At 39.6% G+C, this 18,982-nt stretch overlaps 1 protein-coding gene across 16 annotated transcripts in view; it reads right to left on the bottom strand.

Moving 5' to 3' along the window:
- Positions 1-9,735, bottom strand: part of CCDC88A (coiled-coil and HOOK domain protein 88A) — a 123,609-nt gene extending 113,874 nt beyond the window's left edge. For all 16 annotated transcript variants that reach the window (XM_008980687.4, XM_008980689.4, XM_008980690.4 and 13 more), the window contains exons 1-2: positions 8,893-9,735; positions 8,696-8,796 (exon numbers count right to left, since the gene is read on the bottom strand). In XM_008980687.4, the coding sequence (XP_008978935.1) occupies positions 8,696-8,796; positions 8,893-8,955 (164 nt within the window). In that variant the 5' untranslated portion in view covers positions 8,956-9,735. The remainder of the gene's footprint in view (positions 1-8,695; positions 8,797-8,892) is intronic.
- Positions 9,736-18,982: the final 9,247 nt, after the last annotated feature.

The raw sequence follows: 18,982 nt of genomic DNA, 5'->3' as shown, positions 1-18,982 counted from the left end.
ATGCCTCTCCACTTTTTTTTTTTTTTAAGAGAGAGTCTCACTGTCACCAAAGCTGGAGTGCAGTGGTACAATCTCAGCTCACTGCAACCTCTGCCTCCCAGATTCAACCGATTCTCCTGCCTCAGCCTCCCAAGTAGCTGGGATTACAGACACCTGCCACCATGCCTGGCTAATTTTTGTATTTTTAGTAGAGACTGGTTTCACTGTTGGCCAGGCTGGTCTTGAACTCCTGACCTCAAGTGATCTGTCTGCCTCAGCCTCCCAAAGTGCTGGGATTACAGGCATGAGCCACGTCCAGCCTACCTCCCCACTTTTAAATGACACTCCATGTACCTGGAACTTTGCAATTTATTGCCCAAACACTTCTGACTCAATTTCAGGGCCCACATAGCCTCTTTCCTAGATCTGTCCTTAGAATAGACTATGCCACACTTGTTGTGTACACCCTTGGGCTAAGGAGTAGTTGTTTGAGGAAGGGAGTACAAGAGGTGGGACTTTGTGCATGTATGAAGGGTATTCACGGAATGTACATGAGACCTCTTTGTAGGGCCAAAAAGAGCCACGGATGGTGGGAGGAGGTTGGGGTTAAGCACATTCTGCTACAAAATGGTGTAGTTATAAATTCTAAATTCCACAGATGTTAATTTGAATCTTTCCTTTTAATTCATTATGAAGGTGTATTTATCAAGTGAAAAGACTAAAATATATTTAATGATTTGTTGGCCTGGTTTATAAACTTTAAATATTTAGGCCTATTGTGGTAAAAGAATGCTTCTCCCAGATCTTACAAATTTTAGGGGCAGATTTCCTCTCACTCAGAGTGAAGTTAATGAGTTTTATCAGCCTATTTTTTATTATTATTAAACTAGGCCAGGCACAGTGGCTCACACCTGTAATCTCTGCACTTTGGGAGGCTGAGGCAGCGGATCACTTGAGTCCATGAGATTGTGACCATTCTGGGCAACATGGCAAAATTCTGCCTCTAAAAAAAAAAAACAACAACAAAGAAAAATTAGCTGGGCATAGTAGTAGTCCTAGCTACTCAGGAGGCTGAGGTGAGAAGACTGCTTGAGTCCAGGAGGCAGAGGTTACAGTGAGCCAAGATTGTGCCACTGCATTCCAGCCTGGGCAATAGAGAGAGACCTTGTCTCAAAAAAAAAAAAAAAAAATTATTAAACTAGCAAAATAAGTTTAAGAAGGCATAAGAATAGAATCAAAAATAAAGAGAACATTTAAAGTAATTTTCCAGTTTCTTTAGTTAAATATTAAATGATTGATTCAGGATTGAAATTCTCAAGTCCCTGTTTTTGTTTTTGCCATCCTACCACTCTGACTCTCTAAAAGTAGCCAGTTTACTAACTAATAAATTATTATACAAATGTCCCAATATGAAGTATAATCTCAAATACTATTTCTAAATATTGAAAACTTCATGCCCAGAATTTTATCAAACTGTTTCATGGATCCTAGAAGAGTGTCAACTGGTGTCCTTTTGAAAGTACTGGTCCTCCTTTCCATTTACCCTGTGAGAACTAGTTTCCCATAATATATATTAAGAGAAAATTTTCAGTTAAAAAACTTAAAAATACTTTCATGTAGAACTAGTTCAATTGTTCTTCTCCAGGTTCTCATCATTTCTATAGTTTAAATATGAGTCATAATTATAATAAGGCAATCACAACGGACTTTTCTTGAAGAGAGTTTAATACAAAGCTGTGGATAAAAAAATTTCAACATGGCTCAGACGCAATGGCTCAGATCTGTAACCCCAGCATTTTGGGAGGCCAAGGCGGGCAGATCACTTGAGGTCAGGAGTTCAAGAACAGCCTGGCCAAAATGGCAAAACTCTGACTCTACTAAAAATACAAAAGTTAGCCGGCCATGGTGGTGGGCACCTGTAATCCCAACTACTTGGGAGGCTGAGGCAGGAGAATTGGTTGAACCCAATAGGTGAAGGTTGCAGTGGGCTGAGATCACGCCACTGCACTCCAGCATGGGTGACAGAATAAGACTCTGTCTCTCAAAAAAAAAAAAAAATATATGTTGGACAGGAAAGTTACTAGAAATCAAAGTGAAAGCACTGTATATTCTAATACTATAAAATACCATGGGCCATGACATCTTGTTCTTATCACCTTGCCCCAAGGGAGATATAACATACAGGGGAAAAATATCCAATAAAGGTAATTTTAAAAAAATAAGGGGACAGAAAGAGAAGAAAAGGAGAAACAGGAGACAATCTAAAAAATGAACTAAATTCTACAATACTAAAACTAGAAGGTATTCTCAAAATTTTGAAAATAAAATTATAGGATCTCTTCACTTATTCCTTCAACATTTTCTGAAAACTTATGACATGCCAACTTCTATGCTAGGTGCTGGTACTAGGTACATGCTAAGTACTAGGTTAGGTGCTAGTAATATGTAAAACAAAACATCCAGCCCCTAAACAGTAATAATGCAGAGCAGTAGCTACTCAGGTGAAGATACTTCAGAACCATAAGGAAAAAAACAACTCTGCCAAGGGACTTCACAAGGTGTTACAGGAAGAGCAAGAATCGGCAAGTCAAAGAAAAGGGGAATGACAGTCTAGAGCAGGAGTCCCTAAACCCTGGGCCATGGATTGGGTTGGGTCCATGGCCTGTTAGGAAATGGGGGCCACACAGCAGTAGGTGAGTGGTGGGCAGGCAAGCATTACTGCCTGAGCTCTACCTCCTGTCAGATCAGCGACAGCATTAGATTCTCACAAACCTTACTGTGAAATGTGCAAGCAAGGGATCTAGGTTGCACACTCCTCATAAGAATCTAATGGCTGATGATCTGAGATGGAACAGTTTCATCCTGAAACTCCCCCCACTCCTGGTCCATGGAAAACTTGTCTTCCATGAAACCAGTCCCTGGTGGCAAAAAGGTGGGAGACTGCTGGTCTAGAGAAAAATTATTCTAATGATAATGATATAAATAAAACAATAAAGATAAAGAGCTAACATTTATTGGACACTTTCTATATGTTGAGCCTTGTATACAAATTATTCTGTTTGATTCTCATAATAATCCTGTGATTCTCTTTTTATCTTACTTATAAATTAACTTACTAAATATCATACAGCTATATAGAGGTGACACTAACAGAGATCATACAAAACTAAGCTGTAGGCCAGGCGTGGTGGCTCACACCTGTAATCCTAGCCATTTGGGAGGCTGAGATGGGAGGATTACTTGAGCCCAGGAATTCAAGACCAGCCTAGGCAAAAAAGTAAGACCTGGTCTCTACAAAGTTTTATAAAAATTAGCCAGGTGCAGTAGCACATGCCTGCAGTCTCAGCTGCTTGGGAAGCTGAGGTGGGAGGACTGCTGGAGCCCAGGAGTTCAAAGTTGCAGTGGGCTGTGACCATGCCACTGCAGTCCAGCCTGGGTCATAGCGTGAGATCCTATCTCAAAAACAAAAACAAATGAACAAGAAAAACAGCTGTGAACTATCATGACTTACTTAAGGAACCATAAGTAGGTAGATATACTATAGCACAGGATAATAATAATGACAGTAATCAGCACTGGGGATATAGTGGGTCAACAAAACAGAAAATAGACCTATCTGTCCCTGCCTTAGCAAAGATTATGTCTAATCCTTCCCCACCAGGAAGGAAACATTATCTCTCATCTTATAAATGTAGGAAATGGGTAATTTGGAGATGTTAAGTTCACATATCAATAAGCAGCACAGCTGGAAATGAACCCAAGTCTGTCTAACATAAGGCCCAAATTCATTCCACTTTACTACACATGGCTGGCTCTATTATTCAATCATTCAACAGAAATATATCAAGAACCTACTATATGTCAAGCACTGTCCAAAGGATACAGAGGTAAAAGATAGAGTCCCTAGCTTCAGGAATCTCATGGGCTAGTCAGCAGAGTCAAGCAAATAGTCAGGCTGGTTCACACCTGTAATCCCAGCACTTTGGGAGACCGAGGTAAGTGTATTGCTTACCTTGCCTGAGCAACATAGTAAAACTACATCTCTATAAAAAATATAAAAATTAGTCAGGCGTGGTAGCACATGCCTGTGGTCCCAGCTACTTGGGAGGCTAAGGTAGGAGGATAACTTGAACCCTGGAGGTTAAGAGGTGAAGGCTGCAGTGAGCAGTGATCATGCCACTGCACTCCAGACTGGGCAACAGAGCAAGACCCTGTCTCAAAACACACAAACACACACACACACACACACACACACACACACAAAACAACAGCAGATGACTTCTAAAGTCCCTTCAAACCCAAGATTCTAAAGGAAAAGAAAGGCCATAACAAGTATTTACCATTACCAAGTGTTCCAAGTATAGATCTCTGCAACTATCTAATGGGGTTGGGGTTGAATTATAAATAACAATTCCAAACATTGTTCTAATATTTTTAACAATTTTCTCAGTCTGAAAACCCTAAGACATTCATATTTTCACCTGTTTAGGTAACTGCACATTTTTTAAATTTTAGGATTATGAAATTAATTACAATGCCACAAATTCCTTAAAAACTCACAGTAAGTAATATTCAAAACTGGCTACAAAACTAAATGCCATCTCAAACAGGAAGACAGGAAAACAATTATTCCTACTTCACTGTCACCAAATCCTACAACTGATAACTAGCAATAAAGAAAAAAGATTTCAACCCATTAGGAAAATGCCCTACAGCGTACAGAAGAGCTGGCCCATCATTCCAGATCTCAAAATAGCTTCCCTCTTCCTTCTCATTAGTTAAAGAGGACTGATGCCATGTAACAAGTTCTTAAAGAGATTATTTAATTCAAAAAGCTACTTACTATATTCAGAGATTAACTCTCAAGTCAGCGAACAGATTCCAAAATTGTGAGGCAGAATCAGTAAATAGTGTCATGAAGAAGTTAGCTCTTCCGTTTTAGGGTCTGGGTGCAAAACAGCAACACCAGAGTCATTCAATTAATCCATTTTCTTAGTCTTAATAAATAGTGTAAATGAAAAAACTTAAATAATAAAGTTCCTATAACAAAAGTATATGTCACATCTAAAAGCAATAATGTAAGCCTAGCAGAGCAAAATGTAATTAAAAGTATATCAACAGCCAGGCATCACAGTATATGTGCCTGTCATCCCAGCTACTCAGGAGGCTAGGGTGGGAGGATGACCTCAGCCCAAGAGTTTGAGGCCACAGTGCACTGTGATCACATATTCCAGCCTGGGCAACATGGCGAGATCCTGTCTTGAAAAAGAAAACTATATAAACATATTTCTACTGGTGACCAGAAACCAAATTTGCCCTCCTCCCTGAAACAAGTAGGGGAAAAAAAGGGACAAATACATAAAACATTTTTCAAGACACTGGACTGAGGCAACAAAAGACAGTGATCCCAAATAGATGGGAAACAAGCACGAAACCAACAACTGCTTCAGCATTATAGCCTTGAGTTTCCAGGCCACAGAACAGGAAGAGTGGAATCCAGGCAGAGCACAATGGTCGGAGCTGAGGAGACAGAACTGTGTCTGGAGACAGCAAGGTGGCTCAAGTACACAGGGCAGAGTACTTAAGAGAAATGCACAGTGAGAAAGATCTGCAGAGGGTATACCTCAAGTTTGAGTACTTATCAGAATATAACTGTGAGGAAACTACCCAAAGATAGTGAAAAAAACCATCAAAAAGATTGAGAGTGAACACCACCAAGTAGGTTCTGTTCCCACCAGCTAGAGTATTCAGAAGAGTTTTCCTGAATAGTGTGACAAAGTGGTACTGCCTAATAAAACTTAAAAGCACGTCCCTAAAAGATCAAACTGTTTTCAGGTAACTTAATGCATGCTAGAACAAAGCTCAAGATTTTTGTATTTAATGGAATACAAAAATATCCAGCACCGAACAAGCTAATATTTCAAATGTCTGGCATCAAATAAAAAAAAATCAGGCAGGCAAAAGCAGGAAAACAAAATCCATAATGGAGAGAAATACCAATCAACCAAAACCAACCCCAAAATGACACAGACAGAATTGGTAGACACAGACATTAAGCCAATCATAACTGTATTCCCTATGTTCAAGAAGCTAGAGAAAAGATAGAGCATGAAAAACACAAATGTGGAAGATGTAAGACAATTTCTACAGATGAACCTATAATACCCGGAATGAAAAATACGGTGGGTGAGATTAAGAGCAGATTAAACATTATAGAAGAAAAGATCAATAAATTTGGAGACATCACAACAGACTATCCAAAATGAAACGAAGACTAAAAGGAAATTGCATTAATCATTAATAAATTTTAAGACAGTATCAAGCTGACTAACATATATGTAACTGGACTTCCAAAAGGGTGAAGAGGTCAAATATATGCATATATATTTGTAGAAATAATGACCTAAACTTTTCTAAATTTGATCAAAACTACAAGTCCACAGATCCAAGACACTCATCGAATTCCAAACACAAGAAACATGGAAAAATATATAGTTTCATTTACAAAGTGTTCTTGCTCACAAATTCTGTAACTAAATGTACTGTAGAAATTAGACTAAGCCTAACTTTTACATTAACTAGGTACAGAGTTACAATTGACACTTTATACTAGAGTACATTAAAGCATACATTAACCTAAGTAAAGCGCTTAACAGAAATCCTAATGACTTCAAAATTAGCAAAACATAGCTTTTAAAACAATGCATATTTTGTTGCCCTATCAAATAATTTATTAAGATAAATTTGTGTTGATCTTATTTTAGCAAATTATTCAAACAAAGCAAAAATATACTTCTCTTTTTTCTTAATTTTCTTTTCCTTTAATTTATATAGGTCATTCAGAATAGAATTAGGATACCGAAAAAAAAAATCTAAAGAAACTGGGAGGTGGAACTGAAAATACAGAAGCAGATTTGAGGTTTGGAAAGGAGCTAGTCCTCATGAAAAACAGCAACCTGGCAACCACTACTTTGGAATATCATCATTTTCAAAATATACATATTTTTTAAGCATAAAACTGCATTTCAAGTGGAAACAAGCTAATGTGTTTGTTTTTAGCACCTCAGCTACATAGGAGGCAAAAAAAATCTAAATTTTTTTGGAAAGAGAATAATTCAAATAAAAACCATTAAAGGGGAAAAGTAAAGTAATATATTTTCCTATTTTGGTGAACACACGTATTTTTTAGCACACAAATTCAAAATTTTCAGTCTAAAAATAAGCACGTAAAGAGACATAGGGGAACAAGTTCTGAGTATCTACTGTAATGGCTGCCCTTCCTGTCATGTAGGTTCCCCAAAATAGAAGTCAGTTTACTATCCTACCATTTTGCTTAGAAAATAGTCAGATATTTTGAGGATAAAAAATAACTCCATGTCAAAGTTGACAAAAATAAATTTATTGACCCTGAAAATAATGACAATGCTCTTTTGTTCTTTCTTAAGGAAAAAATAAACATATATATTTAGATAACATATATATTTCTATGGGTGCCTATGAAAATAAAACACTGGTTGAAAATGTATAGTAGTGTAAGACTTCCCTGTAGGATCAACACGTACATGAAAAACAGCCCACAAATGTCTTTGAGCACATAAGCAAGTTAACGCCAGAGCAATTTTTTATAGATTTGACTTCTACCCTCTTAAACATAAAAATCTAAACCAATAAAACACAAAATTGATAAGGTTATCAGAGAAGAATGGTAGACTTATTCGCTGGTAACAACTATTTAATAACACACTAATTTCCCATACATATAAAAGAATGTCTTCAAATCAAAAGTTCCAAACTACCTCTTCTAATCAGATTCTATTCAAGAGAAATAAGTGTAAGTACGCATTATTTTGAGCACAACTGAAAAATTCAGTTTGATGAACTACATTAGCATACTTAGAATGCACATATGCTACAATATCTGCAATTAGATAAAAACTGAGTTTTAATTTTACTGATCCAGCTACCAATACACTTTCACTATTCAATTCCCATCTCAAAAGCATACTTTCCTACTTAGTACAAACCCAATACTATAAACACAAAAGACAAAGATTTGCCTAATAAGTCATTATCTAATTGTTATCAAGACTTGTTACTTACATTTCAAAACCTGCAAGAATACCTTAAAATGATCCCTAAAATATTAAGCAACCTAATAATTCACGCAATAAATCATCTCATCAGGCTTTGGTTATTAGGCATTTAAATTACTTACTACAGAGAGAATCCTCACCAATCAGAACTGTTTGAAATTTTCTCTTCTGAAATCTGTTATTACTTAACCAGTTTCAAAATTTGAGCCATTTATTTCTAGATATAAAGGTTAATAAGAAAGATTTCTGCATCAAATGCACATAACTTCACAGCAAGGTCTTTTTTCCCCTCTTAGGAAACCAGATTCTCATTCTCTTTCTTATTTTACCAAATTATCAAAGAAGACACACTGTGGCTTGGATTTCAGTATTGAAGACAAGTGACGATACATGGTTGACAGAATGAAAAGCTAAAGTTTCACAGTTTTAACAGGTAGAATTTCTAGGTTGTGATAATGGGCTGAGCGCATAATATTAGCATCCTTTCAAGATCCAATTCTTAAACCACCTGAATTTTTCTGGCCAATAAACCAAATCAGGGGCTTAAAACAACGTGTCTCAAAGTTCACCCTATGCTATTTCCCAAAGAAAACAAGTTACCTAGGAAAGAAGGAAGAACTTACATTTGGAGCATGACCTGGTTCAAGAATACCCCATCCACCAAAGCCACATATTCATCAAGGTTGGTCCCATTTCCTGCAGCCAGAGGTCCAAACGTTTTAACCTAGAACAGAAGGATCACCGCGACATGAACGCCCACCTCCATCTCTGCAGCCACAAATAACGCAGCAAAATATACAATAAAGGACACTCCACTTACCCAAGTGACCAAGGGGCTGGTCATGAACTGCTCCAGAAGGGGAGTAAAAATTTCGTTCTCCATTTTACAGAGTATGTATTTGAAAAAAAGGAACTACCACAAAAATACGCCTAGGGAATAGGTCATTAAACGTGGAAGTAAGTAGAAATCAATGAAAATCCATTTCGGTAAGGGAGGAAAATCCCATCGTGTAGGAGGGGGAAACTCTCCCTCCTCAAAAAACACCCCAGAGGGAAACGAGACGAAATCCCAAGAAGTGGCTTCGACGACGGCCACCACGAGCAGCAGCCTGCCCTGGAAATGTCTGTACCGGGCGAGGAGAGGCAGAGAAAAGGCATCTGGAGGAGGAGGAAGGGAAAGGGGGCTGGAGCCCAAGACAAAAAGCCCGTCAAGGTTGTCCAGCCTCTGGAGGAGCCAGACCAGTGAAACTGCCCCCAATGAATCAATCCCAACGTGGACTAAATGAAATACGTTAGACAGAGACCACGTTTAAGGATTCCGAGGAGCCGCCAGACTAGACCTCGGCGTTCCGACCTCTACACGTTACACCCACCGATGGGCATGGAGCTGCTTTCGACCGGCGGAGCCTCCACTGTCCGTAGCCCCTCAGCACCAACAGGCAGGGCTCGCCCCTTCCCCCAGAGTAGACACCATCCCTCCGCCGCCCTCAAGCCTCGTCTCCAGCCCCCTTCCCCTCCCGGGGGTGGGGGCTCGAATGTGTGTCCCTAACCCTCCAGCTTCCTAAGCCCTGCCAGCCTTTTCAGCGCGTCCCTGGGAATCCCTGGCACAAAATCACCGCCGCACTCCAGCCTCCTCCGCCCTCTATGGAGGAGTCGGAGTAACGGCCTCAGAACCGCAGTGCCGCATCACACCCCACCCCTCGCCTCCCGCCAGCGCCGCGGATCCGCGGTCAAAGGGAGCGCGCTGCTCCCTCCGCGCCGATATCCTTCCGCCGATTCCCCGCCCCTCCCGCGCAGCTGCCTCTGGATTGTGGGAGAAGAAAACCGCTGCATGAGCGCGCTCCCGAGCGAGCGCGCCCCCGGTCTAGCCCCGCCGCCGCCCAGATCTTGACGGCGGCGCGGGCGCGGTTGCGGACGCGCGCTCTCTGCAGCTGCTGCGGAGGCGCCCGCTCCTCTCTTGAGCCCAGGACGGTTGCCAGGGCCTGGGGGGCGGGGACAGGGAAGGCAGAGCAAGGGGTCTGTCTGCTCGCTCGCTCAAGCCTAATTATGGTTTATTTCCTCCCCGAGTGCCTTCTTTGATGTGTGAAGGAAAGGGAAAGAAATCCTTCTTTAAACATGAGGGATGCAGACAGCCTTTTTCGGACAGTTTGATGTGTTCTGTTAAGCATGCCTTCTCCCCAGCAAAATGGAATAGGAAAACTCCCTGCAGCAAATGGCAGAGAGACTTAAGCCACAACTTGGTGGGATTTTTTTTCTTCTTCTTTTTTTTTCTTTCAAACCCAGTCCACTAAAGCATGAATGTTCTTCAAAGTTGCAAATAACATGCAGTGCGATTTTTAAAAACCAAAGTTGTCTTTGGTCTTCAGCAGGTTGGTATTCCTTGACTGGAATGATTCAGACATTGCTTTTTGGTTTGGTTTGGTTTTTTACTATTTGGCCATTGGAGGCGGGGGAAACCCAAGCAAAATCAAGAGCTACAAAGAAGAAACATTTGGAAGTCATCCAAGTTGGGTGACAAATAAACATATTACATATTTGTCATAAATCTCTATGCCAAGCACGAGTGGAACCTCAAAATAATTTTAAGTTCCCTGGCAAAATCAAATGTCACTCCTCATTTCAAAGGAAAAGAAAGACCTTTTTCCTGGGGTAAAATGGGCATGTAGAACACAATCTTTTTTCGAGAAAAGATAATACAGTTTTATAATGTGTGCAGTGTTCACATAAATATTTATGTAGAGTATATATTTTAAATTAGCAGTAAAAATGTTTTTGTCATAACACAATTAAGAAACAGCACAAGTTCTTAATTGGGTAGTTGAGAACCTTGGCTCTGAAGTCTTACTGCCTGATTCCAATACACACCAGCTGTGTGCGTCTAGCCATTATTGAGCCTCTCTGTGCTTCAGTTCCTTCACGTGGAAAGCAGGGCTAATAATAGGGTTAAGTGAAATGGCAGCTTATAGTAAGTGTTCTATAAATGTCATTGATGTTGTTTTTAACATTATTCCTTCAAAATAAGAATCTTTATGAAAAATTTGAAGTGTAATCTCTTCTATTTCACTTCAGTTACAGGAGAAAGGGTCTTGCTCTGAGGAGTAGGGAACTAAATGCCTTTTGAAAATCATCTTAATTAAAATTAGGATGCATTCATGTGGCACTTAGCAAGGGGCTATACAAGTAGAACCTTGCATTTTCCTAGCCAGTACACAAGGCTTGAGAAATCCTGGTTGCTAGCAATCTTTTCCATCTGCTCTTGACTTTTGCTCACGCCTGTAATCCCAGCACTTTGGGAGGCCGAGGCAGGTGGATCACGAGGTCAAGAGATCAAGACTATCCTGGTAAACATGGTGAAACCCCGTCTCTACTAAATGGTGGTGAGTGCCTGTAATCCCAGCTACTCAGGAGGCTGAGGCAGGAGAATTGCCTGAACCCAGGAGACAGAGGTTGCGGTGAGCCGAGATGGCGCGATTGCACTCCAGCCTGGGTAACAAGAGCAAAACTCCGTCTCAAAAAAATAAATAAAAATAAAAAGTCTTTTAGAGATGGGAATCTCACTATGTTGCCCAGGCTGGCCTCGAACTCCTGGCCTCAAGCAACCCTCTCACCTCAGCCTCCCTAGTAGCTGGGACTACACGTGTGAGCCATCATACCTGACTTGGTGACTCCTTTTTCGTTTGTTTGTTTTTTATATTTTGAGACTGAGTCTTCTCTATCACCCAGGCTGGAGTGCAGTGACACGATCTCAGCTCATTGCAACCTCTGTCTCCCGGTTCAAGCAATTCTCCTGCCTCAGCCTCCTGAGTAACTGGAATTACAGGTGCCCGCCACGACACCTAGCTAATTTTTGTATTTTTAGTAGGGACTGAGGTTTCACCATGTTGGCCAGGCCAGTCTCAAACTCCTGACCTCAAGTGATCTGCCTGCCTCAGCCCCCAAAGTGCTGGGATTATAGGCGTAAGTCACCACGCCCAGACTGATGACTCTTTCTTAATAGTAGTCCTTTATTGACAAATGAAATGTAGACAGGAGAGTGGGCACCAAGAAGACAGCATTGCTTTCAGGAGCAGCCCAATGCTTGACATATCCACTTTTCTTTGTAATCCCCCAGAAGCTTGACAAAACAATATGGAAGTAATTATGCCTAAACTGGGTTTATCCTAGGACAAATCAATCTGCTTCATTCATAGACAAAAACCCAGAAAGTATTAACACCAAATACAGCAGGTTAAGTGTATTTTGAAGTGGAGACTGAGGGTTAGCACAGGAATCATACATTAAGACAGTATTGTTTATGCAATTTACTACCCAGCCCTCACAGAAATCTGGATTCTCTTCTAGAGCCAGATGGCCCAGATGCTTTCTGGTCTATCTTTAGGTTTTACACACACACACACACACACACACACACACGCACACACTCAACAAAGAAACATAAGGAGTTAATTGTAAAAACAGGAAACTTTAGACCAGACTGAGGTCTGGAGGAACTTATTTGAAAACCTACCAATTCACAATTCCCTAGTTTAACAGAAGTCTTAAAAATGCTGTATAATATCTCAAGAGTATAATCAGTAATCTTCTCTGTCTGGCTAAAGAGGGATTGTACCTTATACCCAATTTAATGATCTTTGAATTGCAACATCCTGTAAGATTAAATCCGAAAGTTTCCTATCCACCTTTCACTTAGGAAGAAATTTCTCAAGATTTCTTCATAGTACTTTTGTTTTGTACTTTGTAGTCATTTATGTGTCCTGAATGCATCCTTTCTTGGAATGTTAAATCCAGCAAGAAAGGAGTTTGGAAAAATCATACCCATCTGGTTAGGATGTAAGTTATTTGCTCAGCTCTCTTCTAATCCAACAGTAAATGGTTAGAATGGACCATGGTCTCATTTAGAAATCACTAGAGAAAGACTCTCCACCATGTATTATAATTGAGGCTTTCTCCTTCAGGTTGCACATGAATAACACAATGCTTATACCAAAAGCATATGCACTTCTGCCCACGTCTATCTTGATCTACACTATAGGAAATGATAGACTCACCCAGAACCAGGTTGCTTACTGACAAATATTTTTAAGTACAGATTTACAAAGCTAATCACATTAATAAGCTAGTATGAGGAAAATATCACAAATACAGCAAGAGAATGTCACCATTGTTCATAATAGACAACAAGTGAGAACAACTCACATGTCCATGGACTGATGAATGAATAAATGAAATGCAGTATATACAGATAATACTATCTGGCAACAAAAATATAATGAAGTACTAATACATGCTACAAGATGGATGAAAGCATTATGCTAAGTGAAAGCCATAAAGAACAACATATTGTATGATTCCATTTATGTGAAGTGTCCAGAAAAGACAGACCTATAGAGACAGAAGATAGATTAGTGGTTGCCTAGGGCTGGGGAAGTTGGGGGGAAATGGGAGTGATGGTTTAAGGATGGGAAGTTTCTTTTTGAGAAAATCAAAATATTCTAAAATGATTATGGTGATGGTTGCACAACTCTGTGAATACACTAAAAGCCATTGAGCTGTGTACCTTAAATGGCTGAATTGTATGGAATGTGAATTACGTCTCAATAAAGCTTTATAAAAAAGAATGGCACCATTGCCTCATGAAGATTCTTTTAAGTCATCAAGAAATTTAGTCTCTAATAGACTTTTTAAAAGGGCCCCTTGATCCAATAAATAAGATTTTAAAATCACCTAAGAACACAGAGGCTTATATTTTAATTACCCAACATAGTTTTAAGAGGAAATCTAATAGAGAGAAAGAGGAATTAGGCAGGTTGCTTAACTTTTTTGAGCATCAGTTTCCCCAGTAGGGAATGAGCACACTGGTTTCATTCTCTACTGGACATCTGCTTAGACCAGTGGGCGTGTTGCTCTGTCCTGAAACTCAACTGAGAAGAGGAGAGGAAAGTTGGAAAGCTATGACAGGGAATAGAGAAGGGGTCCTCCTTTCAGGTCAGTATCGATGGCTCTTCTCAAGCACCCTACTTCCATGTTCCAAAGTGAACCTTCTCAAATTCACTGTAATATTCCATATGCCTGTGCCTCTGCACATGCTACCAGCCCTATCCAGAATACTCTTTTCTGTTTGCTAGCTAGGTCAACTCCCACTCATTGCTCAGGATTCAAGTGTTCCCACTCTGTGAAGCATTCCTCTACTTCAGGTTTAGGTGACCACTCCTTTTTGTGCCTGCATAGTATCGAATCTTCCCTTCATTTCTGCAACTTGCTCTAAATGGTATGTATTTGCCTACAATCGCTTCTCCTTTATTCATCTTTGTGTCCCTGGGTCTAGGGCAGTGCAGTGCAGTGCCATGGAGGGCACTCTCGGTCAATGAATCAGAGTTTTCCTCCCGCCGTGGTGACCAATATAAATTCCTAACAAATGGCAAGAGCTTACAACAGAGTGACTTCTGAGAGCTATTCCATTAACTGATGACCTTGAGGAGGCATTAGCTAGATTCTTGCTTGCCAGTGAATTTGAAGAACTAAAGATTTTGCCCCAGGACGTTGAGGTCATCAAATAGCCTTCAAGAGAGCTTTTTTCCAAGTTTTTTTTTTTTTTTTTCAGAGAAAAGCTTAGAGGAATATATAAACATTATATAATATTTCATTTCTCAGTCAGCATGTACTGACATATATCCTTCTCGACACCTAAACTATTTTTTGTTTTTTATCACATTGATTGAAACTTTATAACAATGTGGCTAAGCTTTGTTGAACAGTATATTCTTAACATAAATTAACCCTTTCTTAAAGAAGTTGTATCACTACATTTGACCTAATTGATTGTGTGGTGCTTTTAATGTGTGATAAATTCAGAGGTTCTTAAAAGAGCAAGGGTGCATTCACAGTCTCCTGTTAACTAAGTTTTGAGTTTTATTTTACTTGAATAGTTTTCCTATCTTCTTTTGGTATTCTCAGTGTCTCTACCTATCTGTAGTCCCCAGTCAAACTTGCTGTTTCTAATTTTTTGGATGCTAGGAATACACAGATTGTTAAAACACTCTGAAAGAATTAATAATCTTTGAGTGAAGTCCTGATAGGCTCTCTGGTAAGTAAAATGGTTGGATTTGTGATAGGCCTGAAGTGTCTTTTGGTATGATGTTTTTGCTTACTTTCAGTTTCCTGGTCTCTATTTACCTAAGTAACTGTGGTGCTACTCAGTTTATTTAACTAGTTTGCTATGGTGTGATGCAAAAGTCCAGTATGTTAATGGTCACTTGCAGAGTATTTCCAGGATATGACTGTCCTATCATATAATCAGTCCTTGTGTTGGCATCACTCTTTCTTTAATTCTTCAAATCTAAGCAATAGGCAGTGACTCATTTCCTCTTAAGATGCTGCTTGGGCAATATATATATAGTGAGACCTTAGCTCTACAGAAAAATATAAAATTAACAGAGCGTGTTGGAGCACACCTGTAGTCCCAGCTAGCAACATGGGAGGATTGCTTGAGCCCAGGAGGGGAAGACTGCAGTAAGCCTGAGATGCACCACTGCATTCCAGCCTGGGTGACACAATGACACCCTGTCTCAAAAAAACCAAAACGAAACAATACACTGCGAACAGAAAGATACTAAGCAAATGAAAACCTTATAGGGCAGTGGTCCTCACCCTTTTTGGCTCCAGCAACCGGTTTTGTGGAAGACAGTTTTTCCCTGGGCTGGGAGGGAGGATGGTTTCAGGATGAAAGTGTTCCACCTTAGATCGAGATATCATATTCTCATAAGGAGCATGCAATCTAGATCTCTCGCATGCACAGTCCATCACAACAGGGTTCTCGGTCCTGTGAGAACCTAATGTTGCTGCTGATCTGACAGGAGGCAGAGCTCAGGCACTGAGCTGGCTCACCACTCAACTCCTGCTATGCGGCCTAGTTCCTAAATGGCTATGGACCAGCATCATTCTATAGCCCAGGGGTTAAGGATCTCTGTTATAGAGGAGAAAATAAAAATGTGCAGAAAAGAGCACATATTGTAAAATAAAATTTTAAAAGTTGAAAAAAAATTAACTCTCCGATTCTAATCATAAACCTATTCCCAACCTCTACTATTCACCCATTTACATCTTAGAGACAGATGTTAGCAATACCTAGTTGAAAGAGAATCTAGGCAGACCACCTGATGGATCATTAATAAAATACATAAATATTCCATGTAATGGGAACTTGCCTTATGATGAAGATCACAATTATAACTGATAAATAGCATGACACAAAAGCTTAAGACCTTCTAATAAAAGAAACACAAACTGGGCATTCTTGGGTATAATAATACCATCTTTAGAACACGACTTAAATTTTTCACACAGCATTCCCTTTAAGATAACTGAGCAACAAGATTTCCACATAAAGAACCATTGGTAGTTTTAAGGATACTGAAAGTAAGCCTAAGTTAAAACAATTAAATTCTCTGAATCATAGGAAAAGCAAAGATCTGCTTCATATTAAAAAATACAAATTACAGGCCGGGCGCGGTGACTCACACCTGTAATCCCAGCACTCTGGGAGGCCAAGGCGGGTGGATCACGAGGTCAGGATTTTGAGACCAGCCTGACCAACATGGTGAAACCCCATCTCTACTAAAAATACAAAAATTAGCCAGGCATGGTGGCACATGCCTGTAATCCCAGCTACTTAGGAAGCTGAGGCAGGAGAATCACTTGAACCCAGGAGGTGAAGGTTGCAGTGAGCCGAGATCCCGCCACTGCACTCCAGCCTGGGTGACAGAGCTAGATTCTGTCTCAAAAAAACAAAAAATACAAATTACAGATGATAATAAACATTACAAGTAAGGATATCTGAAGATATTTTATTTCCTTCTGGTGAATGATAGGAAGACATTTAGAAATGCATACATTTATAAGCCACTATGTAATTGAGGTTCTGCTGTTGAAAAGTTAAAGTTCACATGAAACTTTAAAAAAATTTACAATTTAAATGTTATTTCCCAATTTTCAGTCAATACATGCTAATTGATTGTTTCTTAAAATATTAGTTTGAGAAGGGTTCTCAGACCCAATTTTATTTCAACAATTTTGCAAACTAAAGATCTGTCTTTGATTTTTTCAGCTAAAATAGCAATATAAAATATTCAGTTACAATAAGTTTACCATTTTGCATATTTTGTAAATTATTTAATTTTCTCATAAAAATAATACATTTCATTGTCATATTTGGAAAATAAATTAACAACACATAAAGAAAAAGCTAAAGAATAGGCCAGGTACAGTAGCTTATGCCTATAATCCCAGCACTTTGGGAGACTGAGGCAGGCAGATCACCTGAGGTCAGGAGTTCAAGACCAGCCTAGCCAACATGGTGAACCCCTTTCTCTACTAAAAATACAGAAAATTATCCAGTCATGGTGGCAGGCACCTGTAGTCCCAGTTACTTGGGAGGCTGCGTGGACGTTGGAGTGAGCCGAGATCACACCACTGCACTCTAGCCTGGGCAACAGACTGTCTATCTCTACAAAATAATTTTTAAATTAGCCAGGTGTGGTGGCACATGTGGATAGTCCCAGCTACTCGGGGCTGAGGTGGAAGGATAGCTTGAGCCGGAAGGTCAAGGCTGCAGTGAGCCATGATTGTGCCACTGCACGCCAGCCCTGGTGACCCAATGAGACCCTGTTTCTAAACAAAAACAAAGTCTGAACATGCTTCTCAGAATTAATCAATAAGTAGAATTCAAATGCATTTTTAGTAATGATATTTATCATACACTAAATGTGTAATACTGCCTGGTCAACAATTTTTTTTTTTTTTTTTTGAGACAGAGTCTCACTCTGTTGCTCAGGCTGGAGTTCGGTGGTGCAGTCTTGGCTCACTGCATCCTCTGCCACCCAGGCTCAAGTGATTCTCATGCCTCAGCCTCTAAGTAGCTGGCATTACAGGCATGGGCCACTGTGCCCAGCTAATTTTTGTATTTTTGGTAGAGATAAGGTTTTGCCATGTTGGCCAGGTTGGTCTCAAATTCCTGGCCTCAAGTGATCCACCCACCCTGGCCTCCCAAAGTGCTGAGATGACAGGTGTGAGCCACCAAACCCAACCCAGGTTAACAATTTTTAAATCAGAGTCCAAATTTCTATAATCATGTATAAAATTTGGCTAATAAATCTTACAAAAAAATTAAAATATATTCTCCATGTTTATCATAAAAACGAGGTCATGAGTTCTAGGTTTTTCAGTGCTTTCTCAATTTCTTCACTAATCAATATTTATTGAACCACCATATGTATAAAATAAGCAAAGACACAAAAGATTGTGTCTAAATGAGGCCAAAAGAAATAAAACTACAAACCATATATTATTCAGTCAATTAGTTCAGAGGTTGGCAAACTTTTTCTGTAAAATACCAGGTAGTAAATATTTTAGGATCTGTGAGCCATGAGGTCTCTGTTGCAGTGACTCAACTCTGTCATTGAAGCAAGAAGCGCCCACTGACTCTAGGTAAAGAAATAGGCGTGGCTATATTCTATTAAAACTCTGTTTCTAAAAAGAATTTGTGGACCAGCTTTGGTTCCCAGACAACAGTTTGACCTCTATCCTTGTTGAATACACAGGATACCAACAAAACAAAACAAAACAAAACAAAAAACAGGAACGACTTCTTTCCCAGTGAATTAATTGACTACAAATAATTAAATGAATCATCCAACTATATATTGTATATAGGTATCTTCTGGAATTGCAGAAGTGGTCTACAAGCTCCTTGGAAGCTGAATTTCATTATTTTATTGATTCAGATATAGTTCAAATTGCTTTCATTCTCTCAGCATGTTACCATTGAAAACGTCTTCTGGATATAAAACTTTCGGTTGTTTTTAATCTTCTTGAGTTCTAGCAGGAAGCCAAGAGCACACTTAAATTATTTAATT

This window comes from Callithrix jacchus, chromosome 14, assembly GCF_049354715.1.
Source record: "Callithrix jacchus isolate 240 chromosome 14, calJac240_pri, whole genome shotgun sequence".
NCBI lineage: Eukaryota > Metazoa > Chordata > Mammalia > Primates > Cebidae > Callithrix > Callithrix jacchus.
The sequence above is the reverse complement of the archived record's forward strand: the minus strand, read 5'-3'. Positions and strand labels throughout refer to the sequence as shown.